Source organism: Schistocerca serialis, chromosome 4, assembly GCF_023864345.2.
Source record: "Schistocerca serialis cubense isolate TAMUIC-IGC-003099 chromosome 4, iqSchSeri2.2, whole genome shotgun sequence".
NCBI lineage: Eukaryota > Metazoa > Arthropoda > Insecta > Orthoptera > Acrididae > Schistocerca > Schistocerca serialis.
The window spans coordinates 316,051,233-316,078,443 of record NC_064641.1 but is presented as its reverse complement, the minus strand read 5'-3'; the positions used below and the strand labels follow the sequence as shown (position 1 = coordinate 316,078,443).

At 43.0% G+C, this 27,211-nt stretch overlaps 1 protein-coding gene across 1 annotated transcript in view; it reads right to left on the bottom strand.

Annotated features, from left to right (window-relative positions):
* Positions 1-27,211, bottom strand: part of LOC126474414 (glutamate receptor ionotropic, NMDA 2B-like) — a 555,314-nt gene that overhangs the window by 251,769 nt on the left and 276,334 nt on the right. The window contains exon 3 of the mRNA XM_050101882.1: positions 933-1,120. Within this exon, the coding sequence (XP_049957839.1) occupies positions 933-1,120 (188 nt within the window). The remainder of the gene's footprint in view (positions 1-932; positions 1,121-27,211) is intronic.

Genomic DNA, 27,211 nt, shown 5'->3' with positions numbered 1-27,211 from the left:
ACTGTTTGAAAAATTGCACACTAAGACAAAATAATAATAATAATAATAATAATAAATGACACACCACGAAGCAATTATCTGAATGGGAAGGAAATCGGTAGATGTGGTTTATATGTACAGACAAACAAATGATTACGACTTTAGACAAATTAAAGAGAGAAAGAGCTTAACAAAGTGCGCAAGTCAATAACGCATTGGTCCATGTCTGATCCTGAGGCAGTTATTCGGCTTTGCATTGGTCGAAGAAGGACTCATCAGTGAAGACAACTCAGCTTCAGTAAATGAGATTCCAGAGATATTTCAAAGAGATTCCAGGCCGAAAGTAGGTTCCTACAACTTTTACCATATAATGCGCCAATTGGACAGAATTTGCCATGATATCTCTCAATCAATGTGAAGCCGAATAATTGCTTGCGTTAGTGCCAGAGATGAGTCAACGCGTGATTGACTTCCTCAATTTGTGAAGCTCTTTCTTTCGACTAAATCGTCCAATTTGCCTGAAATTGTTATAATTTTTTTGTCTGTACATGAACATCACAACTACCTATTTCGATCCCATTCGGGTAATTCCCGGGTGATCCATAGGTTTTCGTCTTGTTTGTATTGTACATCATGAGGTTGGCAATGATTGTTTTTCCTTGGTAGTAATATCTCTCACGTAACACCATTCTTAAGAGGGCATTCAAATTCGATAGAATACGAATTTAGGCTTTCAGGGGTAAATGATCTCGATTGGTGGTAGAACGGACACATATATCCGTATTTTAAAAATATTCTTATTCGGATAGCTGTTCGGGCCAGCGAACTTCTCAAGTCAGTCGCAGATGTGCGCCCCCTCCCCCACCCCCTCCCCCATGCACATGCACGTGACTAACGCAATAGGTGCAGCAACTACGGCTACTGATGCTATTGTCGCGAGAAGCGAGTCTTACTTGAAGCGGTCCTGCATCTCGGTGATGCGCTCGCGCAGCGCCTGCACGAAGTCGTCGTGTCCGGCGATCTGGCTGGTGACGACGGAGAACTGGTGCCACTTGTAGCGCTCCAGGATGCTCAGCATGGCCGCCGTCTGGTGCTCCAGCGACGGCGCCAGCTGCAGCTGCAGGCTCGACTGCGACGCCCTCTGCGAACACACAGGCGGCAAGCGAACGTTAAACACAAAGTTCCTGTGCTACATAATCTACAAATACCAACAGAGCGTACATAGTAATTAATGATGACGGCGCGGCATAAAATGTACAATTTTGTGTCATTAGCTAAAATGGGAAGTTCTTGCAATGTTGATGGTTAGAGAGAGCTTGAAGAAAACGTTAAATATTTATTCTCATTTACTAAACTCATCTTGATTAGTAATGGTCGATCTGTAATAATTACTTGAGACAAGGTGAACGTAAGCATGGTTACCACCTTCTGATGTCGATAAAAGTTATTTCATGTCTCTTATACCAACTGTAAATTATTCTTTCTAAACCACTGCCGAGTATGTGACGAACAATACGTCGCCACATCAAGTTTAAAATCACAGTATACAGAGTAATTCGCCAAATGCTCGTGTCTCATACTACACAGTACTGTGTACTTCCCTGCAGTCATGGCACCGCTAGACTGTCCGTGGTTTAGACATAGCGCTTGTACAGCTGGAGTAGGAGACATGTAATAACCTGTTGGCCGGCCTGTGATACCGAGCGGTTCTAGGCGCTTCAGTCTGGAACCAAGCGACCGCTACGGTCGTAGGTTCGAATCCTGCCTCGGGCATGGATGTGTGTGATGTCCTTAGGTTAGTTAGGTTTAAGTAGTTCTAAGTTCTAGGGGACTGATGACCTCAGATGTTAAGTCCCATTGTGCTCAGAGCCATTTGAACTATTTTTGAGTAACCTGTTATCGAGAACTGAAGACGGTAACCAGGCTTACCGAAATAGTGATCTACAGTAAAGTTTGTTTATAAGCGATCTTAGCAAAGAAGTTCAGCACATGCGGTGTCGACCTTCTACCTGATGAGCAGAAGCGTGAGAGTTGATGAACCCTGGGCCCTCTATTATGCGGTATAAACTGCGCTGACTGTATTTTGTATTTGACCTCTTTACTGACCGACCCATCCGGACAGGCGCACTAGTTCGCACGCCGCTTTCGGGATTCGGGGAGGCACCCGACCCCGGATCGAATCTGCCGGGCAGATTAACGACATTGGCCGTAGAGGGAGGGAGGAGGGAATGGTGGGCAGAGGAAAGGCATCTGACCACCCTCTGCCACTAACGTTGCCAAATGAAATTACTAACAAAAATGGCTCTGAGCACTATGGGACTTAACTTCTGAGGTCATCAGTCCCCGAGACTTAGAACTACTTAAACCTAACTAACGTAAGGACATCACACACATCCATGCCCGAGGCAGGATTCAAACCTGCGACCGTAGCGGTCTCGCGGTTCCAGATTGTAGTACCTAGAACCGGTCGGCCACTCCGGCCGGCAATTATTAACACGGTGATCCCGTGAAGGTACTGTGGATAAAGGCAACAAAAAAGAAGAGGAACACTTTTTCACTGAGTGGAAGACTCTAAGGCATATGGTAAGTTGCTAGCAACGCTATGAAAATCCCTTCTAAACATTTTAGTCAGTAATTAACATCAACGTAATCTTGTGTGTGGAAATGACCTTCAGAATCCGCCAGTCGTCGGAAAAGGCAACAAGGCACAGACGTCCGTACATGTAGGACTCAGGTGTCTTCCTGCCTGGTTAGTGTGAATAACATGAAACGTTTATTAATCCAAAGTTGTCGTCTACTTTGAATGTTCCTTTTGAATTGTTATGGTGTCAAATTCGTTCGACCGGCTCTTGAGTACTGTTCATCCGTCACTCACCTTTACCGGTAGGATTACTAGAAGATCAAGAGAAGAAGTTAGTAATAGCTGGGCCTTCTGTCAAGGGATAGTTTCCTCACCGTGGAGGTGCCCTGAAACTCCGGTTGTAGACCCTACAAGAGGGGCGTTGTGGGCAACGGAGAGTTTACTACGGAAATTATGAAAGCGTATGTTCCAAGAAGATTTGAACGGCATGTTACTTCCTCCCACATATGACTCGTGGAGAGGAAATCAGAGAAATTAGATGCTTTACCGACAGTCGCTTTTCCTACGTGCCATTCGCGGATGGAACAGGAAAGGGTGGTACCATACACCGTAAGGTGTAGATTGATAAAGACTAATCAGTTGTAGCCGACAGATCCACTAAGTAATGTATGTCAGTAGTGACAAATAAACCTTGTTGGTTCTGATGAACCTGAATGAAAAAGTAGGGTATTTACAACATCGTACTGTTACGTGTGACACGAATGTCCGTCACTGTGTACTGCATTACGTATTACGAAGGCAAAACTTAGTCGTGAGAGGAGGTTTCTCATGAAACGAATGGCAGAATTCTTGCAGTCTCATATTTCGGGCCCGCCGGCTTGTTGTAGTATCGACTCGGCCCCCGCAATCTGCGCTCACTTCCGAGGGCACGCGGCAGGTACTCGACGGGAGCAGGCGTCGTCAGCAGCGAGCTAATAGCGCGGCAGGCCTGCCGTGCCTTGCCGTCACGGCAGCCGCTACTTTGCGTTGCAACCTGTTGCGTTTCTGCCGGCGGGCACGGTCGTGGACCATTCAGCTGGCGCAGCCCCGGCCGCCGGTGTTCCACCGTGGCCGCAGGCGATGCCCTGGGCTGCGCACCACAGCGAGCCTCAAGTTGTCAGCACTCTTGTCGGATACATGGTTTACCACCGCCTGCCACCCGCTCTCTCGAGGAAAGAGAACGCAGTGCAGCGTCGTGTGTCGAGACAACGAGCTTACCCACCGGTAGTGGCACGACACGTTATTTTGGATTATTACATTGAGGTATTAAGTGAACTTCCTATTTGAAGAATATAATAATACTACCTTGAGATGCTGGTAAAATACTTTATTTACACAACCAGTTTCAGTCCTCTGACCATCATCAGGTTCATTAAACTTTTCACAATATAATGGCAGGCAAAAGATAAAATCGTATCGTCAGGCGACAAAAACGAGTTATACACTGTTACCGTATCGTAGTGCAAATTACGTCGTAAATCTATTACAACTATTTTAGTTAGTGTACTCATATATGCTAAAACTGCAGTCGTGAAATGAATCTGTCCACCGCGTTAAAACAGATTACAGTTTTAACATGAATGAGCAAACTACCTAGCACAGTTTTTATAGATGAACGATGTAATTTATATTACAATATGCTAACAGTGTATAACTCAGCGTTTAATCACCTGACGACAATGAATTTCTATTTCGCCTAACATGATGCTGTGAGTACTTAATTAAGAAATTAAGAAATTAGATATTGGATTTAAAGTAGTGCCCAGAAGTGGATATAGACTCAGATCATAATTTAGTTATAAGGAAAAAGAGACTGACGTCCGGAAGATTTGATGTGCTCTGATTTATTTAATTGAGATACTGAACGCTGATGGTATGCTTTTGATCTGAAAATGTAGCCACTACAATGACGTATAACATAGCAGGCACTTCACCTAAGAAGGACTTGACAACCATAAAAGAGAGCAATCACGTAAGATGGACAAACAAATATAGGCCTATAAAGAAAGCTAGCCGCGGAGTTACTTTGGTAATATAAGGAAATTCTGAAGTGATCGAAGATAGAAAAAAACACGAAGAACGGTAAGGAAAAGAAAGTAATACAGTAATATGAGTCATTTACGAAGGAAATGGAAAGGAAATGCAGAGAAGCTAAGGCGAAACAGCTGTGGGAAATATGTGAGATGTGAAGAAATCGAAAAAGAAATTGTTTTAGAAAGACATATTCAGCTTATGGTAAAGTCGAAACAATATTCAGTGAAATCAAATCCAGAGGCGTCAATATTAAGACCACAAAGACTTCCACTGTTAAAGTCAGAGGAGAGATCGGATAAATAAAAGAGTACACTAAAGGCCTCTACGAAGAGAAGGATCTGTCTGCTGACGTTAACAGAACTGATTGGACAACCGTTTAGAAAACAGAGGATGCTGTATTAGAGCCGGAGTTTGACAGAGATTTGAAAGACTGGCGATAAGACACAAAAGAATGGAAACATACCATTGTTTAGGAAATTCTAAAACCATTTCTGCTGATGACAACCAAAAAGTCAAGTTATTTCGTAGAATCTATGAGACTTGTAAGGGTACAGACGATGCTGCTCCAGTATCGACTTTTCTCTTTCCCGCTACTGCATCTTGGAGATATTTCCGCTGATTCGAGGAACCCCCATCATTCTTTGCAGTGAAAGTTTTGCCACCGGCCGCCGTGCGAGGCGAGGGTAGATAGTCGGTGGTAGCAAGCAGGGAGATAAGATGGCAGGGTGGATCGAGTGCCTCATTACGCGTATTATAGCACCTATGGTTACCACTGCGAAATAAAGAGAAAGTGTGTGTGACAGAGTTTGTTATTATGAAAGAGCTAGTGCAGATAAGGAATATAAGTCTGGTATTATTTGCTTGAATAATAAATAAAATGTTTTTTCAACGTTCAGTCTTTATGTCAGCTACCCTTTCACGTTAAAGGTAATTTTTTGTAAGGTACTAAAATTTGTTTTGTTCAGAAGATGTAAAGGAATTAAAGGACATGTGTCAGCAGGTACACGGTTAGGGCCAATTAGTTAGGCACATGTTCCCCTTGGAAGTAAGATCCCCCCTTAACTGTCGTAAATGTGGGCAGATTTATGTCAGTTGTGACGATGTGTAGTATGGTTTTGTCAACATAGAAAAATGAGTTCCACAACATTAAACCTTGCAAGAGATTTGAAATTCACAGAAAAATAGTACAATCCGTAGGTAAAGACTAGTAATAAACAATATGCACAAATACCGAGAGCAAACAATAAGCAGGGTTGACCATGTGAGTTCTCGGATTGTAAAGATGTACGGTAGAGATACAGTCTTTCACACCTATTGTTCAACCTTTTCAACTATGAAGCAAATATTGAAATAAAAGAGTGGTTCTGGAGTGAGACTGAACTCAGGTTGAAAGAGTAACAATGATAAGATTCGCTAAGGTTATTGCTATGCGATGTGTAAGTGAGAAAGTAGTGGGGGCACCCGCGTAGTGAAGTGAGCAGTCTAATGAGCACCCCACGGTTTGAGACGAAGCCGAAGAAAGACGCAAGTAGTGACAAGTGGCAGAAAGGAAATTAACGATGAATCTAACGTCACAACTGGGGACCACGAAGTAGACGAAATGAAGGAATTCTGCTACCTTGGAAGCGAAATAAAACACGACAGACAAAGCAAGGAGGATATTAGGAGCAGATTAGCACAGGCAAAGAGGTCATTTCTGGTAAAATTAAGTCTACTAGTATCAAACATAAGGTCTAATCTGAAGAAGATATTTCTGTGGTGTAGATTTGTGGCAGAGCTTTGTACGGAAGTGAAGTATGGACTGTAGGAAAACTGAAAGAGAGTATCGAAGTGTTTGAGATGTGATGTTACAGAAAGATGTTCAAAATTAAGTTAGACTAATAAAGTATGGAATGAGGTGGTTCTTCTGCAGTATCAGAGAATATAGGAATTTGTCGAAACACTGACAAGAAGAAGGGACAGGAGGATAGGACGCGTTAAGACATCAGGGAATAAACTTGTGGTACTAGAAGGAGCTGCAAAGATAAAAAGTGAAAGGAAAGACGGAGTTTGGAATACATCCAACAAATAACTGGGAATGCAAACAGATTGTCATGGATGTTGAAGTCTGGAGGTTGGGGGAATTACACCAAACAGAAGGCTAATGAAAAAAATGTGAATGTCACTTTAGAACACAGCATAATGAAGAACAGTGGTGGAGAAGCAAACATATGTGAACAATGGGGACGGCTCTTTTTGAACTCAATTATATCACACTGGATTACGTCACTTTATATACATCGAGGATGGTGGTAGTCCGTAGGTTTGAACAATTATTACAATTTGAACAATTATTACGAGCTACAGTTGTTGTCATAAGGCTCATACTATATACATCAGTAAAAAAGTAATCACTTCAGACCGTCACATCCTATCTCGTTACAGTCAACTTAGGCTCCCCTATCTTCTAATTTTTACCCTAAACCTTTGGGACACCACGTATAACACAATAATATGTTTTTAAAAGAACGAGTTGCAGGGCGCTACTCAGTACTGATATAAATAATTTTCTCTGCGTTATATATTAAAGGTAATTACAATAAAAAATCCATATTCAGATCGATAGCGAAGAAAAAAATTTCACCAAGCCACACTGTTGTATGGAAGTACATAAGAAAATAAAAAATACGTTCTCTACCGGTTACATAGCGTCACAAACAAACAAAATTTCATTCTTGTAAGTGAGCAGTTGTTAATTTAAAAAGCACATATTCATGAAATAATTAATAGGTCCTGTATTTAAATGTTGTGAAAGTGGCTTTTATGTTTGACGATGTTTGGGGTTATTAGTAATTGCCTGCTCTTCGGCCGTTACAGGTTTAAGAGTGTTATATAGTATCGACAGTGACCAAGATTGACTTCACTCAAGGATACGGTAATATTCAATGCTTATTACATTTGGCGATGTCTGCTGATTAAACATTCCACAGATAAAGTTAATTTCGTGAGGTAAATATTCGAAAAATAGTGTAAATATTAAAGTAATTCAAGACGTTTGCCCCAGAAACTTCGGTCTGTCTCATATCAGCGACAGCAGCACGATCTTGTGAGTTTAGCACAGTACACTATTACCGGAAACTGTCTTCAGCCAGAGGTAGGCGAATCTCAGATTTACATCTTTGACGGAAGCCGCAAAACAATAATGCCGCTTATTTGCTACTGGCCTTGGCATTATTCGCCTCAGGCAAGTACGTCAAATAAACAATACAAATAACTGAATAAAGAAATGCAAGACTTAACTATAGACCACGTAGGCAGAATGGTTGTCCAAAGAATTTTTCAGTTGTGGGTGGGTGGGGGTGTGGGGGGGGGGGGGGCGGGGCAGGAAGGAGGGAACAAGACTCTAAAACTGTCAATTTTCATATAAATCAGATGGTCAGTTTCGATAGATGTCATGTGACAAAAATAATTTATATGAATGATTAAAAGAACTTGTCATGTCCTAGACATCTGATGCTTATCCACTAAATATATGACTAAAATATCAGTACCCCAGATTCCAGGGGGGAGCCACGTACACCATCTTGCCTCACACCCCTCTGACATCCGCTGAGGACGCCTATTTTTAACAGCAATAATTACTTTAGAGTGATGCATGGCGTAAAATTCACAATCGAGCTCGCAGTCACATTTACAGCATTCAGCGTACAAGTGTCCGCTCAAAGCTTATGTTATCAGGCGGGTACGGGACTACAAGTCCCACCGCCACACCTTCACCCGCCCATGCTAGGCAAAATTCTTCTGCCTGACTCATGTACGAGGGCAGTTCAATAAGTAATGCAACACATTTTTTTTCTCGGCCAATTTTGGTTGAAAAAACCGGAAATTTCTTGTGGAATATTTTCAAATATTCCCGCTTAGTCTCGTATAGTTTCATTGACTTCCGACAGGTGGCAGCACTGTACAGAGCTGTTAAAATGGCGTCTGTAACGGATGTGCGTTGCAAACAACGGGCAGTGATCGAGTTTCTTTTGGCGGAAAACCAGGGCATCTCAGATATTCATAGGCGCTTGCAGAATGTCTACGGTGATCTGGCAGTGGACAAAAGCACGGTGAGTCGTTGGGCAAAGCGTGTGTCATCATCGCCGCAAAGTCAAGCAAGACTGTCTGATCTCCCGCGTGCGGGCCGGCCGTGCACAGCTGTGACTCCTGCAATGGCGGAGCGTGCGAACACACTCGTTCGAGATGATCGACGGATCACCATCAAACAACTCAGTGCTCAACTTGACATCTCTGTTGGTAGTGCTGTCACAATTGTTCACCAGTTGGGATATTCAAAGGTTTGTTCCCGCTGGGTCCCTCGTTGTCTAACCGAACACCATAAAGAGCAAAGGAGAACCATCTGTGAGGAATTGTTTGCTCGTCATGTGGCTGAGGGTGACAATTTCTTGTCAAAGATTGTTACAAGCGATGAAACATGGGTTCATCACTTCGAACCTGAAACAAAACGGGAATCAATGGAGTGGCGCCACACCCACTCCCCTACCAAGAAAAGGTTTAAAGCCATACCCTCAGCCGGTAAAGTCATGGTTACAGTCTTCTGGGACGCTGAAGGGGTTAATCTGTTCGATGTCCTTCCCCATGGTCAAACGATCAACTCTGAAGTGTATTGTGCTACTCTTCAGAAATTGAAGAAACGACTTCAGCGTGTTCGTAGGCACAAAAATCTGAACGAACTTCTCCTTCTTCATGACAACGCAAGACCTCACACAAGTCTTCGCACCCGAGAGGAGCTCACAAAACTTCAGTGGACTGTTCTTCCTCATGCACCCTAAAGCCCCGATCTCGCATCGTCGGATTTCCATATGTTTGGCCCAATGAAGGACGCAATCCGTGGGAGGCACTACGCGGATGATGAAGAAGTTATTGATGCAGTACGACGTTGGCTCCGACATCGACCAGTGGAATGGTACCGTGCAGGCAATGAGGCCCTCATTTCAAGGTGGCGTAAGGCCGTAGCATTGAATGGAGATTACGTTGAAAAATAGTGTTGTGTAGCTAAAAGATTGGGGAATAACCTGGTGTATTTCAATGCTGAATAAAACAACCCCTGTTTCAGAAAAAAAATGTGTTGCATTACTTATTGAACTGCCCTCGTAGTACCATCACCGTGAGAGGGTGGCACGGGACTACAAGTCCCACCGCCACACCTCCAAAGTGAATTGCAGTGGCCAACACAGCTAGACCGCAATAGACCGGTGATGCTGTATTGTAACATATCACCCCGGACTACAAGTCCATTAAAAAAAAAATATGTTATCAATGATTATTATTTGATATTCGTAGTCAAAGTTTGATGCATTCGTGATCGTGATGAGAAGAAGTCGTATTCATCAAAATCACTGCAGACGAAAAGGTAATGCAACATGGGCAGTGAGGAATTCATGTCCTCTTGGAACAATTAATGATCAAGATCAATGTCCACTAGCCTGAGGCAGTTGTCCTCTTTATCTTCAAGATCGTGGGGCCAAGTGCTGAAACAGTTTTCTTCAAGATCTCGGATCACTGTCCTCCTAGTCTTGTTCACAAAACTCTCCCTTCGCTTCTTCTTTCGGCCCTATCTCCCGCCCTCCCTCAAAATTCTCCACCCCCTCTGTAGGCCAATTGTGTCTCACAGGTCACACCACAGCGAGAGGATCGTCATGAAGTGTTAGAAGACATCAGCCAGCAAGAGAGCATGTAAATATTTCATTCTCTCCTATCTCTCTATCTCTCCCTCTCGTTACTTACTGCGTGTACGTGTGTAATTTCGTATATACGGTTTTCTTTCTTGCCTACAACAGCCCTCTGATATGGCACTAGCTGATACCTTCACTACACCGTCGGTCGTCAAATAGCAGCAGCAACACGCAAATATTTCAGAGCAGGGCTCAAAACCATTCAGTGCAACACCACTACTCGTCGAGCATCAGCTAACAGGTCATAGTGTACTAGCTTTCCCTACTACATATTATTTGACTGTCAATAGATCTAAACGATTAACTAGAGGTATACAAGCAGACAGTGTCCGTCGTGTAGTAGACTGAGCACGTGAAACACTTGAAACAGAGAGTTAGAGTCCGGCTTACGGACACGGAGAGATATACGAGAGTTATTCCGACGCAGTATATCGATGCTCATATAAGTACAAAGTAGTGGACACTATACTTCCAACTACACTGTCTGAACTACTTTTCAACGTCATCCGACTGGCCACTTTCAACTACCTTTTCAGTGTCAGCCAACTGCTTTTCAAGGTGTCTTCCAAACACGCACGTAGAGAATTGTAATGTAATTATGGGACTTTTTATTTTTAAACAATCTATGTTGCGCATGTATAGTAGGATGGGGAAGTACAAGGAGGTTTATTTATTTAACACAAAATACCGATCGACCAATCACTCTGCGCTCGTCAAACGCAGATAGTAGCCCACGCGTAGGCCGGACGCCACCATTGTAGGCAAACCGCCTCTCCGCCTGATCTTGGGGCGCAAGACTCAGCCAACTGTCGCTGTTCTCACACGGTTGTGCGATCTCGTGTCAGGGTTCGGGAGCATCATTTTCCTTGCTCGTGTCACTAACTGCCAGTTTAACTGCAAAAACTGTTCGAGTAATAAAAGCCAAATGCATTTTCTCAGGTGTTCAGGCAGACACATGGAATTTCGTTTTTGCTATATTTGTAGCTGTCGTCAGTAGTGAGAAAAATTGCAAATCGCGACTTTAATGAGACGGAGAGCGTCGTTTTGTTTTCCGCTACCCACTAAATGATTTTACAAGGATCTGCTTAATTCTACTCCAGAGTCCCATTTGAGGTTAGAGCTCCAACCATGTGGTCAAGCTCTGATTACGCTAGCATGCGGTGTGCGTAACACAGATTTTCTCCACCCCATGCTCCACAAAGCATCTCCCAGAAAATATCATTGTATATATCGAAAATCAGATGTGCAACCCCTGCTTATCACTGTACGATATGTGGTGTATTTCCTCCTTGTGGTCATATGTTGAGGCGCGTTTAGTAGGACGCCAGAACATACATCCTCATATGCTTTTCTTTCACTTTCTCTTTTTTTTGCGCTGGAACCTCTCAGAGAGACGCAACGCCGCTCTTGTAGCATTATGTACCACCGACTAAATGAGAACGTTAGCATCACCCCTCATCGCATCTTCTATTAATCTGATCTGATAAGACTTCTAGACTGACGAGTAATGTTTAAAAACCGTTCTAGCTAAATTTAACAGTAGTTAGCATTTCAAGCACTTGTATAATAGAATAGCGCAGTATTTCTTCCCCTATGTATGCGCAGCTTATTGCACTTATTTACGCCCAGACTGTCTCTGAACCAACCGCTGATCTCTACATGCGCTGCTGTCTTCTACTTACAGACAACAACGTCATCTGTGACCAAGTTTTGCGAATTACAAGAAACAACACGAAACTATTGTTTTATACTCATACTGCTACTCTACACCACCAAAACACCTACGCACAGAGGACATTTAACAGCGTATATGCATTAAAACACTGCAAACCCCAAAATCTATTTACCGACGGAGAGACAAAGAGTTCTGATGGGTCCTTAGACGAATACACCTACACCTAATCCACACTTGCAGTATACTGTTAATAACATTGTACGTACAACCCATATAGTTCTCCAGACTACACTGATTTGGATTGTACCAAACGTCCATTCAATAGTGTTATTTAAACAACTGGTATGATAAGCTAAATTCACAAACCGTATAGTTTTTATGGAACGTACGTCTATGGCGAGAAAAGAGAGAAACAAGAATTAATAGCTCTCCACAGCAATGATCAAAGTGGACGTTGCTGCTACACGTCTAATCATACATTGATTAGTAGCTGCGAGCTGCTGCTGTTGTTGCGGTGCAGTGAACATATCAGCCAGTGCCGTATCAGAGAAGTGTTGGGCTGTCGAAGAAAAGAAGAACAGTCACATCTGCGAAATGAAACACATACTGGCAGTGAGTATTGAGAGAGAGAGAGAGAGGAGTGGATTAATACTGAAATGCCAGTTCTCCTCTGTTATTCTGCTTGGTGACTAGTCTCTGCTAACACTTCATAACGATCCTCTCTACGGTTTACAGAACGTAAGTGATGCACGACTGACCTGTAGAGAGTGAGGGAATGGAAGGAGGTGTTCGAGGGGAGTTGGGTTGTTAGGGCTTTGACCAAGGAGGACACTGACCCGAAACCTTGAAGGAGGACAACTGTCTGAGTACGGTGGACAGAGAGATTGACCTTAGATGTAGACCCTCGACTATTGCTGGAGGAACATGTATAGTCTGTTACAAGCAAGACTCATCCATATGTAAGTAAAATTGGATACTCATTAACTTAATTTAAATCATTTTAATACATAATTACTTAGTCAGTTACTTAGTTATTGTTATCATAGTAATTCATTACGGTTAATTTATGGTCTGTTTGTCTTATTGGTGTGTGTGGGATTGAAAGCGTGGGTGTGTGATAGTACTTGTGCTATTTATGTAGAGAAGGGCAGGAAGTGCAAACAGAGAAAGTCGTTGTTCGATTATCTGGACGAGACTAGAGCAGCAACTAAGTTGTGTGATATTCATTGCGTTTAGCAGAATAAACACTGAAATATTTCATGAGACTCAGTACAGAGAGAAGAACCCAGTTAAGCTGACAACAAAAATTCAGTAAAGCAATAGCTTAGTACCGAGCAAGTAAAAACTTTTGTATTTATATCATAAAATAGTCACCCCCGGAAGGGCAGAAGGAAACGAAAGGTATCTACATGGGTTGAGAAGGAAGAACTTAGCAGTATGAGTCCACTTATTAGTATGACATTATACCCCTTCTGGCCTGCATAGATGCTTTGGATCGCTTGGGAAGGGGATCATAAAGCCGTTATATCCTCTCATTAGGCAAACTGGACCACAACTGTCGGAAAGATTCGTTGACATTCTGTATATTGACACTGGTCCCAGGCGTATTCTGACCATGGGAGTACCTCCACATCATGCATTCATATTGACGCACGTGCGATGTGTAGACGAGGATTGTATTGTAGAACAATGGCAGCACTGTATTGACCCATGAGGATGCACGATGTCCGTGATGTTCCATTGTGTCGTCAGAGTTCTCTCAATCATTACCACACGTGATTTGAAGTCATATCCGATCGCTCTCGACACCACCGTACCAGGAGTAACACAGCTGTGCATCTCCAAAGCAATGGGAGAATGGTACTTCCCCCAGGTCGCCGCCATACCCGCGGCCTATTGTCATCTGGAGCAGCGCGGATCGCGTTACATTGCTGAACACAATACGAGACCATTCCCTAGGCTTCACGGTCACAGCAGCTCTCCAAACTCAGTCGTTGGTTGTGGTGTTAACGGCAGGCTACGCGTGGGACGATAATTCTCTAGTTCGGCTGCTGATAGTCTGCGAGCAATGTTTCAAGATGACACAGAACGTTACGGGCAGTCCATTACTTTTTTTTCGGATAGCAGGGGCTGACGTGCTTGATTCACAACGCGGGCGAACGTCCGTCGCAATGGTCAAGCGTAATCCACTGGAATCTTCAAGACGAGTATGTCTCACCACATGCATTTCCACAACTCTAATCATTTACATACTCAACGATAATGTACACGTATATGAAATGACATTGTCTTCAGCTTGCTTCACCTTTTTGTCAGGCAGTGTATTTTTCATAAAACCTGTGTAGGAAGTGTATGTTATTGATAAATGTGTATCAGATCGATCCTGATGGAACTGATACACAAGAGACATGTCGAAGCCAATGTTGCCTTACATAATCGCACTAAAACGAATCAGTGTTAGGAGCATATTGACTGAATTTTGTTTCTGCGTTACTCGCGAGACACCAGTTCATCCCCAGATCTTCCATATCTTCCAGTCCTCTATATACAAAGCGCTTGTAGGAAGCAATGTTCCTTGTAGAGTGCCAAAGATATGCAGAACCACCTTATAAGCTGAGACAGCGGGGATCTCTCCTCCTTCTTGCTGGAACCTGGGTATATAACTCAAGTTCGGTTGTTGAATATTGCGCAATACTACTTAATCAAAATTATTAGTAATTATTTTACTTTTGTACTACAGTGTAGCAAAGCTGAAAACCTGTGATTTGGTCATAATTTTTCCACAACCACAATAACTGAGTCATGATAATTGCCAATAAATTAGCATATTACACAAATTTTCTCGCATTTATTTCGACAAAATTGGTTTATATAACAGAAGATATATATTTGGAGGATCTCTTGGGTCTCACTTAACTCTAATTATTTATAATGCTTGTAACACTTGATAATGGCCGAAGGCCAAAATGTATATTGTGAAATAACAACCTGCTGTACACTAAAATAGTGGTTATATCTTTCTCAAAATAGAATGTTCAGGTGTATGTAGATGAAAAGTATCAGGAGTTTGAAGGTAGCATGTTAATATTTTTCGATAAAAACGAATTTTTTCATGATCACGATTTCCGTCAAAATACAGAAGTTATAAACAGGGTTTTTAATAGTATGTATATTTGAATAAGGAATCATCGTCCTGAGAAATGTTTTAATTATTTTCATGATATATTAAGTTCTTAAAGTGCATATTTTTGATGGAAAATCGATAAAACATTGCAGATTATCAACTAGTTTGGTTTACCTTACAGAATAGGATTTTCAGTATTGTAATGAAGCTGTGCAAAGTTTCCTGTTTCTAATTGCAATAATTTAAGATATAGAGAGTTTTCATTCAGCACTTTCGGAAGTGAAAATCGACAACAGATCCATTTGTAAAACTGCAGCTTACATGTTTATGAGAGTGGCAAGAAATCCTTTCTGTACTACCAGAAAATTTGTCTTTAATGTAAATTCCCAAGTGAAAGCGCAATTTTTTGTTTTAAGTGAGGAGATTTTTGTAAACTCTAGCACAGGGATCATTCAAAATGCTGTTCTGAACGCCGTCCGCGCTAACGGATGATCGTCGTGTTGTTCTGGAGCAGTCACTCAATGCTAAAAACTCAGTGAGTGCAGTATATGCCTAACAGTCAATACAATCGGTCCGAAATACGCAGTGGGAAGCTATCATTAAAGAAACAATAATATCATGCCTCGGGTAGCTGTCTTGGTAAGTGTCGTGTTATGGACAGAACAATGCAGAGGCAGTTTACAAAGTTGACTGTTTCAGGTGATAATTTAATAATTTAACTGATAGTGACCTGCAGATTAACGTAACTCAGATTTTGTGTTCCTCCTGAATGAGATACCACGTAGCAAGTGGAGCGGTGTTGATACCACTTTTAGGGCGAGCAAATATAGTTTCGAATTAACCTGCCACTAATTATTTCAGTTAGTAATGCCGAAAATTGGAACATTCTTAGAGCTTAAAATAGTAAACTTGCCGTGTGCTGCTTTCTGTTTTGTAGAGGCCTTCCGTTTTGTAGAGGGGCTTTTTTATGATGTGAACTTACAGTGATTCAATATCTGGTACTTCTCTTTTACCCGATAGAACTTCAGCTTATTTTTCGAAAAATATAGTTTACTATCAAATACCTTACTGCAGGTATTGCTATCAGAAGATGAAGCAGATGTCAACAAGTGTACTGAAGGGTATAGGCAACGATTTCAGACTGTTTTCAGTTTACATTTTCGAGTGATCTGCTTTCCTCTCTGTGCGATTGTGGATAATGAATTTGGAAAATAAAATAGTAAGGCAGTGGTGACAGAGCTTTGAGTAGAACTAACTACATACAGGAAACTGACCATGTTTGGAATGGGTTTACTGGACAGTAGTTAACTACCCATTTCTCGAAGTGAGAAACCGAATGCTCTTTTACAAGACGGTGACTGTGCGGCTGTAGCCCTGCAGAAGTTCCGAACACTCAGGGGTACGAAGAGGGGGATGTCTGCTGAGTGTCTGGAAAAAATGTTTACAAAATTCTAAAACGCAGATTCTTCTGAAGTACAATGCGGCAGAGGGAGACGTCTGTAGATGTGGCCAGAGCACTGCAGGCGGGTTCGAAATGTGTTGTGCAAACATGCAGTGGAAGGGATAAATTGCTCAAACATTGGACATGCCTGCAAACTGGGTGCGTAAAATGCTACAGAACATCCAGCATTGCTTTTCATACAAAGTCACCCATGTTCAGGAGATGCTTCCTGCTGACTTGCCAGCAAGGGAAACGTCCGCTCTGGAAGTTCTTGCTTGGGTAGAAGTGGAAAATGAATGACCATGGAACATTCTGTGGAAAAACGAGGCCCATTTCCATCTCCAACGATAAGTCAGTACGCAGAAATGCAGAATGTAGGTAACGGAAAATTCACATGCACGTCGGGTAGAAGCGGATATAAGAGGCCCACTTCCATCTCCACGGATAAGGCGATACGCAGAAGTACAGAATGTAGGCAACGGAAAGTCACATGCTCATCGACTAGTACCACTTCATTCCGCAACCGTGACTGTGGTGCGGCTTGCAGCGTATTTTTTCGCAGAGATGAGTCTTGCAGGTCCTGCTACCTGTCCCGTCACTGGAAAACGCTATGACAGTCTATCGCACACCAACGTCATTCCAAATTTTCAACGATGTGGATATGTGGGTAGGATCATTTTTTATGCAAGGTGGCGCTTCACTCCACAGTGCACGGCCAGTAAGCGGGCTGCTGCAGAAGCATTTCGGAAATGCTGAAATTACCAGCCGTCATTTCTCTCTAACCTGGCCGTATATATCAGCTGATATTAATCTTTGTGATTATGGCTGTGGAGTTATGTAAAAGATGTTGTGTTCAGTACTCCAATTAGGAATGTAGCTGAATTGAAGGCATGCATTACGCAATGCATTCTGAACGTGATCCTCGAGACACTCAAATCTATTGTAGAACACGGTGTTTCCCGATTTCGGCTTGTGGCGGAAATCGGTGGACAGTACATTAAACATGTCTTCTGATAGTCTTACGACTAAAATCCGATGTCATTTTTCTTTTTGTACAGTTCTTGGCCTCAGGACATTTAAAACCGATTTTTCCCATCCGATGTGTTACGACCTTGCCGTGGTGGATAGCGACCTTGCCGTGGTGGATAGCCTTCACTAAGCGCGTAACAACTGTTGTCTGCCGAACTTGTGCTGCTATGCACATTGAGCAGTACAGATGGTGCAATGCGCAACTCAAACCATAGCTGTTGTACTGCGATTCATCTGTCATTTGTAGCAGATCCCATTTACTCCAAGACGCTTAGAGGGCCATCTCTTGATAAAATTTTCGTTCATTTGTTTTTGTTCTATGGTTTTTCCCCTGGCATCAATATTTTGCCATTCAAATTTGACTTCATTCTGAGGAGCTGTTCTCTTTCTACAGCGTTTTCAAACTGGAGCTTCGAATATGGGCGCCCTATGTATGAAGCAGAGTGTATGTGTGTCTGTCTGGCATCTCGTCCCAGACCCGTGGATAGATTTCAGCAAAATTTGACATAGAATTAACAGGCCTCAAGAGTCTCAGCAACATGGAGTTTATAACATCCTAGCTGCAATAGGATTGGAGATATCGGCAAAAACTTTTTTCTTCCAGCCCCCAGGTACAGGCTGCCCTGTATGAGGGATGCTGTGTGGGAAGAGTATCTAACTGCCTCGTTAACTTGCTTCGCAGATCAGCCTACATGTGAGAAGCAGGAAACAGTTTCTAGGCCCCGACATATACGATGCAATGCGTGAAAGGCGTGTTTTAGTAGTATCGACCTGCTTCATCTACTTGTTTTCGTGGTGGCTTGTGCATTATGGGCAAATAAATGATTTTCAAGACCTTGATGTGCAGCCGGATCTGCTTTATCGACCTGCATTCAAGGGGCTACATGTGGTTATGAGCATGACTTGGGACAGGTTGACATGGATAGAGAAAGGGAAAGACAGAACAAAGGAGGAAATGGACAGAGATAGAGGAGGAGGTGGACGTGCATGACGTGGAAGGTGTAGAAGGGTCGTGAGCAGGAGGAAAATGAAGCAGAGATGTAAAGAGAGATGGAGAGGAGGAGATGGTCTGAGGACTGGGGAGGGGGGGCGGAAGGGGGAAGAACATAGAACATATGACGAGAAGGAGAGGGTATAGAAAATGGACAAAAAGAGGGGGTGTGGGAGATCGAGGTGGGATGGTAAAAATCACTGTACAGAATAAGTGTCGTAAAATACCTAGCAGTAACTGTGTGTTCTCTGCAGAAACTGGTCTTACGCAAAATCTGGTACCTCACGATGACAACTAGTTAAAAATAGTTCCTGTTAGACGCTCCCATGCGTTTCATTTTGCCGCCGCAGTGGGAAGTTATTTATGTCCGAGCGCAGTGCTACTCAGCCGAGTCAGCCGGCCAGTGTGGCCGTGCGGTTCTAGACGATTCAGTTTGGAACCGCGTGACCGCTACGGTCGCAGGTTCGAATCCTGCCTCGGGCATAGATGTGTGTGATGTCCTTAGGTTAGTTAGGTTTAAGTAGTTCTAAGTTCTAGGGGACTGATGACCACAGATGTTAAGTCCCATAGTGCTCAGAGCCATTTGAACCATCAACCGAGTGTCTATGTAATGAGCGACCACTTGCAACCATCGTTAACGACGACAGTATTGTCTTAGCATCGATCCGGGTGCGTGCTAAAAGAATAGTTATTCAGAACTTTATATCACGTTATAGACAATTGCACTCTCACGTGTCACTATCATTCTGCAGTGAAAAAGTGTGCTAAATGTAATGAGTGTCGGCGACAGTATCAGATACAAGTAATATGTGAGGACAATAACTGTTTTCCAAAGTCAAGTTTGTCGTGCTCATGTTTTTATAAATTACTACTTATTTGTGTGTGTGTGTATTGTGATATCCGACTCGCCCTCCTCCTGAAGTAATCTAGACTTGCTACAATACACCTGGTATTAATCTGAAGAGAGATAGACTGGAATGAACACACCAAGCTTACAATTGGAACTGCAGTTTCCATGGAAGAATCTTAAGAAAACGTAACTCATCTATGGAAGAAGTGGCTAACCAACCACATGGCAGGCCGGTTACTAAGTAGTATTCAGAGAAGAGGTAGAGAATATACAATTAAGAGAGCCATTTTTCGTCATAGGATCGTTTTGTCGGCGTGAAATCATTACGGAGGCGCTCAAAATACTCCATTGGCATTGGCGACTCCATAGAGTGCTGTGTGCACATCGACCATATACGGGAAATTAGAAGGAAGGTCAGCGTTGGCCGTAATAATGATGGTTTATTGACAGCAAAATCGATTTTCAATCACATAATGATCATCTTCAGAGCTGGAAGTTAAAAATTTCACATAGCGATCAGTGAATAAAAAACAAAAGACCACAAATACACCTGAGTATAAACTAACTGTTGGAAAGAACATACCTGTGATGTATTATATCGTGACATATATTGTATAATTACCACTTTTTATGTATTTACTTCTTGGTTTCAACGTAATATTTTACGCAAATTAAGAACTTTGTATCTCTGACTTCCTACGCCAGATGCCGGTTACTGTGCTATAACAAATTCTGTTATATTTGATGTCACGTTATTTGTATATTTTCCTTCTTTACTACCCCTGTACTCTAACACCATACAATTTTACCTGTTTATTTTTATTCTTACACGTTTTTTAAGTTGTTTGAAAATAACACGCCAGTGTATGTTGGCAAGATGTGCATTTCCGCCTTTCTTTTTTGCTATGCGTTTTTTAATGTACACTTTTAAATTTGAAATATTCAGTTAACGATTTGAAAGTGCACTTTGGTATTTTGTGGTAATCTCTTGCCAAATAAAGTCTTCACGTGACACACGTCACGTAGAGGGCGTTCCAAGACCCTCTCACACCGAGATCTGCTGTATACGTGAATGTAAACAGCTGCTGCGGTTATTGTGATCGTTTCTTAGCTTTGGTTACTGATAATAACTTGACACCAGTGCCTGTGAGTTTAATTTTTACACCACAAGTATGTTATTTCCAACAGTTGGTTTATACTCAGGTGCATTTGTGGTCTTCTGTTTTTTGTTCACTGATCGCTATGTGAAATTTTTATCTTCCAGCACTGAAGATGATCACTATATGATTTAAAATCGATTTTGCTGTCAATAAACCATCAATATTATGGCCAACGCTGACCTTCCTTCTAATTTCTAACTCCACTAGCAGTCAACACACGAGAGGCATTTTGTAACACCGATAGGGTCACCTTTGAAATTACCAGAGCATATGTTCAAAGAGAAGTCGGGCCACATATTACTTCCTCCACATATGTCTCTCGAAATAACTACGGCCAGAGAAGTCGGAGAATTAGATCTCATTTAGAAGTTTATATATAGTCGTTCTCCCAGCGCAGCATTCGGGAATGGAACAGAAAGGAGGAAAATGATTGGTGTTTCCAGAACTACCTCTTCCAAACAGTGTAAGGTGGCTTGCAGACCGTAGGTGCAGATGTAAAATAGAGGGCTATTCTAAAAGATAGACGCAGTTTAGTTGATTTGTACTTCATGAAGTATAAATTGTACATGAACGGTCTACATACCAAAGAAAGGAGGAAATTTCAAAGTTTTTCTGCACAGGTTATGTGGAATATGGTCCCCCGTCGCTACAGGGCAAACATTTAATTTGTTGTGAGACTCGTCCCCAACGCGAAGATGCGTGCCTCGTGTCACAGACCTCACCGCAGCGGTGTACGGTTCCGTTTGTCGGCCAGAGCTTTTGGTGGAAATGGGACGTAAACAGCATCCTCAACCAAGCCCCACAAGAAAAAGTCATAAGGCGGGAGATTAGGAAATCTCGGTGGTCAGAAGTCCCATACGGCATGTCCATTGCCGAGGAATGGAATTATTTAAAAATCCTCGTATAAGACGTGCATATAGGACTGAGGTCCATCCTGTCGGAAAATTAAGTCTTATGAATCTTTGGTAAGTTGTGGAAAAAGCCATTGTTAAAATGTCCAGCAACATTATTCCACTTACAATGCTTTCTGCAAAAAAGACTGGTTCTTTAGCTTTGGTCTCTGATAAGGTACAAAACATTTTAGGCTTTGCAGTCTCTCTGATGATGCAATGTTGTACAGGGCTTATGCAGATCCTGTACGCGGATACTGTGTCTTTTTACTTTTTCACTAAGACAGAACATAGATACATCGCTAAAAATTAAGCGCGTCAGAGACTCGTTGTCCGTCACATAAACCGCAAAATTCAATACGCTCTTCTTAGTCATTCTGCAGGTCAACCTGCACAAGTTGTATACAGCACCGTTTATACAGAAAACGCCGTCTCGAAGCTCACCACACAATTGGTTGACGTATTCCTAGTTCCATACTGGTTCAATTGTTTGACTTACATTGACTGCTGCCGCACGGGGTAGCCGCGCGTTCTGAGGCGTATTGTCATGATCCGTGCAGCTTCCCCTGTCGGAGGTTCGAGTCTTACCTCGGGAATGGGTATGTGTGTTGTCCATAGCATAAGTTAGTTTAAGTTAGATTAAGTAGTGTGTAGGCTTAGGGACCGATGACCTCTGCAGTTTGGTCTCATCAGACCTCACCACAAGTTTCCAATTTCCATGGACTGCGAACAAAACTCTCTTGTATAGTCTGACGTTATCCTTTGCAGAGACATCCAGTGTGTTGAAATTTTCTAAACCAAAGGGTTACGCTTTTCCTAGTTCTTGGTTCAATGCCGAATGGGAGACGAAATGCCCATTGTACTGTAATTAACGAAACACTTCTTCAATTTAAAGAAAGCAGAAAACTTCTGCTGAATTGTAACCATCTTCCTCACAACCACAGAATTCAAAAATATCAGAGGTGCAAGGATAACTTTACGATACGGGTACAGAGACTGATAGTAGCGCTCCGAGTGACCTGGCAATGAACTTCGAATTCGGGAAAATACGCCACTATAATCTGTACTGCTTTGCGAAATACGAATACTACATCACAACATATTTCATTTACACTTTGCAGGTGAGTCTGTTAGTCTGGCGGTAAAGCATATTTATCTCTAAAACTTAGTATTGCAATTTCGAGCTTGTGGCTGCTATCAAGTGGAAGTTAGACTCCAGATTACACCCCTCTAGTTTTTATTGCACTATCTGAATTGTGTTGTAAATATGCTGGTCGTATTCTGCTTAATAATTGCTCTTATCCGTAATACTGGATGGGGTAAATGATGTACTATTTTTGTTTCATATGAAAAAGAAACTGGTTGCGCCGCATGGCGTTCTATGGACTCATGGCTATTCGTTGCCGTTTACGAATCAGTATGTGAAGTGCTCGATTTAAATGTATCGTTAGTATATTGCTTATTTTCTAAGTTATTTTTGTTCCCATATGTTTCCCGTACCCTGGCACTTAATGGAGGCCACCAAAAGTTTTATTGACTTCTGATAAAATCTACTTTTCGTAGTGCTTGTTGATAAAGTGTGAAAACATCTGCGTAACTAGTGTCGCATTTTTAGCATTTGGCCGGCCGGAGTGGCCGTGCGGTTCTAGGCGCTACAGTCTGGAGCCGAGCGACCGCTACGGTCGCAGGTTCGAATCCTGCTTCGGGCATGGATGTGTGTGATGTCCTTAGGTTGGTTAGGTTTAATTAATTCTAAGTTCTACGCGACTGATGACCTCAGAAGTTAAGTCGCATATTGCTCAGAGCCATTTGAACCATTTTTAGCATTTGCAAGGAAAAATGGTCTGGCCACAAAGACTACACAGCATACTCTACATCCGCATCTATAATCTGCATGCCACTGTGAGAGGCATGGCTCTCAGTTGCAAAAAGCAACACCATTGCAGCAATCCAAGTGGCCTGACAGCGAGTCGAGTTCGTGTTGCAAGTCCATATATGAGCTTCACCGATGTGTTCACAACTGCCTGATGGCCCTAGCGACCATTTACGCAGCTAACACCCCCCCCCCCCCCCCTAGCGGCCATTTACACAGCTGGTGGTTAACGCAACAAACCTTTGGACCATCCTCTTTCCTTCGGTATGTAGACTTTTCATGTCCAATTTACAGGGATGAACAAAATAGTGTGATCAGTGGTAGTAATGGGACGGTTGTGTTTGACGGTCAACAACGCAGGCAAGGCACGTGAAGCGCTGGACTGTGCGTGTTTAGTAGGAATAGGCATCAGTGCAGGTTGTTTACGAGTATTGCACACTTCGTATTTGCATTCAGAGGCCAAGGTCGACGAGCAATGAAAGACCTAACAGAGCTCCAAAGACGGCAGATTGACGGAGCCCGATTAGCTGGAGTTTCAGTAACCAAGACAGCAAACTTATTGAATGTTTCAAGAGAAACTGTTTCAACAGTCATGACAGCCCACACAAAACATGGTAAGACATCATCGTGTGAACGTAATAGTTGGTGCAAATGAAATCTAAATGACAGAGACCATCGTATGCTAACACCAATTGTGACGGAACAACACAAAACTAAGACGGCTAAAGTGACTGCAGAGCTCAATAGCCAACTTCGATATCCCGTATCTATCGACACTGTCCTCCCGAACTCCATAAATCGAATATTCATGGACGAACTGCTATATCGAAACTATTAGTAACGACAGCCAACGCAAAAAAGGGTAAAACATGGTGTCAGGAGCATAATTTGTAGACGGCTGATCAGTGAAAACACGTCATATGGTCCAATGAGTCAACGTTTTCCTTATTTCCAACATCGGTCCGGGTTTACATCTGGAGAGCGCCAAAAGCTGCAGTCTCAATCCTCATTACTTGATTCCAGCGGTTAAGGATGAAGGTCGAAGTGTGACTGTTTGGGCAGCCATATCATGGTATTTGCTGGTTCCATCATTACTCTCAAAGGCTGAGTTAAACCAACAACTATGTCAACATTTTATGCGATCAGGTGCACCTCATGATTCAAATGTTGTTCCCGTACAATGATACTGTATTTCAGGACGATAATGCACCCTTCACACAGCCAGGACAGTACAATCGTGGTATGAGGAGCATGCAACTGAACTGCAGCGTCTTTCCTGGCCATCACAATTCCCAGACTTGAACATTACCGCCATTGTGGGCGATACTGTAGTGCAGCCTCCGGAGCATATTTCCGTCTCCCTCGTCACTACAGGAGTTAGAAGAAGTTCTTATGGAAGAATCTCTGCTGTGTTATGGGTAAAGGGGGATCAACTCCTCATATATAAACAATTCCCAAGGAAGAACGTGTGTTCACATGATTTTGCCTATCCCCTATACAGGGTGTTACAAAAAAGTATGGCCAAACTTTCAGGAAACATTCCTCACACACAAAGAAAGAAAATATGTTATGTGGACATGTGTCCGGAAACGCTTACTTTCCATGTTAGAGCTCATTTTATTACTTCTCTTCAAATCACATTAATCACGGAATGGAAACACACAGCAACAGAACGTACCAGCGTGACTTCAAACACTTTGTTACAGGAAATGTTCAAAATGTCCTCCGTTTACGAGGATACATGCATCCACCCTCCGTCGCATGGAATCCAAGATGCGCTGATGCAGTCCTGGAGAATGGCGTATTGTATCACATCCGTCCACAATACGAGCACGAAGAGTCTCTACATTTGGTACCGGGGTTGAGTAGACAAGAGCTTTCAAATGTCCCCATAAATGAAAGTCAAGAGGGTTGAGGTCAGGAGAGCGTGGAGGCCATGGAATTGATCCGCCTCTACCAATCCACCTGTCACCGAATCCGTTGTTGAGAAGCGTACGAACACTTCGACTGAAATATGCAGGAGCTCCATCGTGCATGAACCACATGCTGTGTCGTACTTGTAAAGGCACATGTTCTAGCAGCACAGGTAGAGTATCCCGTATGAAATCATGATAACGTGCTCCATTGAGCGTAGGTGGAAGAACATGGAGCCCAATCAAGACATCACCAACAATGCCTGCCCTAACGTTCACAGAAAATCTGTTGATGACATGATTGCACAATTGCGTGCGGACTCTCGTCAGCCCACACATTGTGAAAATTTACAATTTGATCACGTTGGAATGAAGCCTCATCCGTAAAGAGAACATTTGCACTGAAATGAGGATTGACACATTGTTGGATGAACCATTCGCAGAAGTGTACCCGTGGAGGCCAATCAACTGCTGATAGTGCCTGCACACTCTGTACATGGTACGGAAACAACTGGTTCTCCCGTAGCACTCTCCATACAGTGACGTGGTCAACGTTACCTTGCACAGCAGCAACTCCTCTGACGCTGACATTGGGGTTATCGTCAACTGCACGAAGAATTGCCTCGTCCACTGCAGGTGTCCTCGTCGTTCTAGGTCTTACCCAGTCGCGAGTCATAGGCTGGAATGTTCTGTGCTCCCTAAGACGCCAATCAATTGCTTCGAACGTCTTCCTGTCGGGACACCTTCGTTCTGGAAATCTGTCTCGATACAAACGTACCGCGCCACGGCTATTGCCCCGTGCTAATCCATACATCAAATGGGCATCTGCCAACTCCACATTTGTAAACATTGGACTGACTGCAAAACCACGTTAGTGATGAACACTAACCTGTTGATGTTACGTACTGATGTGCTTTGTGCTAGAACCTAGAGCAATGAGTCGCATGTGAACACAAGCACCGATGTCAACATTACCTTCCTTCAATTGGGCCAACTGGCGGTGACTCGAGGAAGTATAGTACATACTAACGAAACTAAAATGAACTCTAACATGGAAATTAAGCGTTTCCGGACACATGTCCACATACCATCTTTTCTTTATTTGTGTGTGAGGAATGTTTCCTGAAAGTTTGGTCGTACCTTTTTTTAACACCTGTATAAGTCGCGAAATACCATTTAATTAAATTGGGTCCATCTTCTTGAATAACAGACGTCAAGGTTATTGGCCTGTAATTCTGCACAAAATTTGTTTCGCTCGTTTCTGACACTGAGTGGGAGAGTGAGAGAGAGGGAGGGAGGGAGGGAGGGAAGGAGGGAGGGAGGGAGGGAGGGAGCAGGACAAGTGTAGGGGAGAGGAGAGCAGGAGCAGTGTGAAGTGTTTAGCGGGAGTGGGTCGGCCGGCCGGCGACAATGCAGACTGGGGTCCCGGTGGCACGGCCGCTTGTCCGTGGCGCGGCCGAGTGTATCGGGCCGGCAGCGGCAGCGGCGCAGCCTCCATTAACCTTAATCACGTCCGGGCTCTCCCGCTAACGAACACAGCAGTCGCGCTGTCTGCCCGCCGCGTCCACCACTGTGCACTCCGTGTTCCCCCTCCGGCACTTTTCGCACAGGTCTTTTCCCACTGGAAAAATGAAATAGCGCTTTTTAGGTAGTGAATAAATTTATTCAAATAACTTACTGGAATGCAGGGGGTGACGTCTTCGACAATCACCAGTATTACAACAGGTGCACACCCTATCATTTTCAAGGCACAAATGCAGCGACGAAGCACTGTGCAAAAGGTAATTTAACCCTTAACTAGATTCGTAGGCTAATTATTCTCTTTTGTTTACAGCTGCGTTCCTACTGAAACGTTACCACTCCACTTCACGTAATCTTAGAACAGATTGTACGCAAATATGAAGAAAAACGTAGA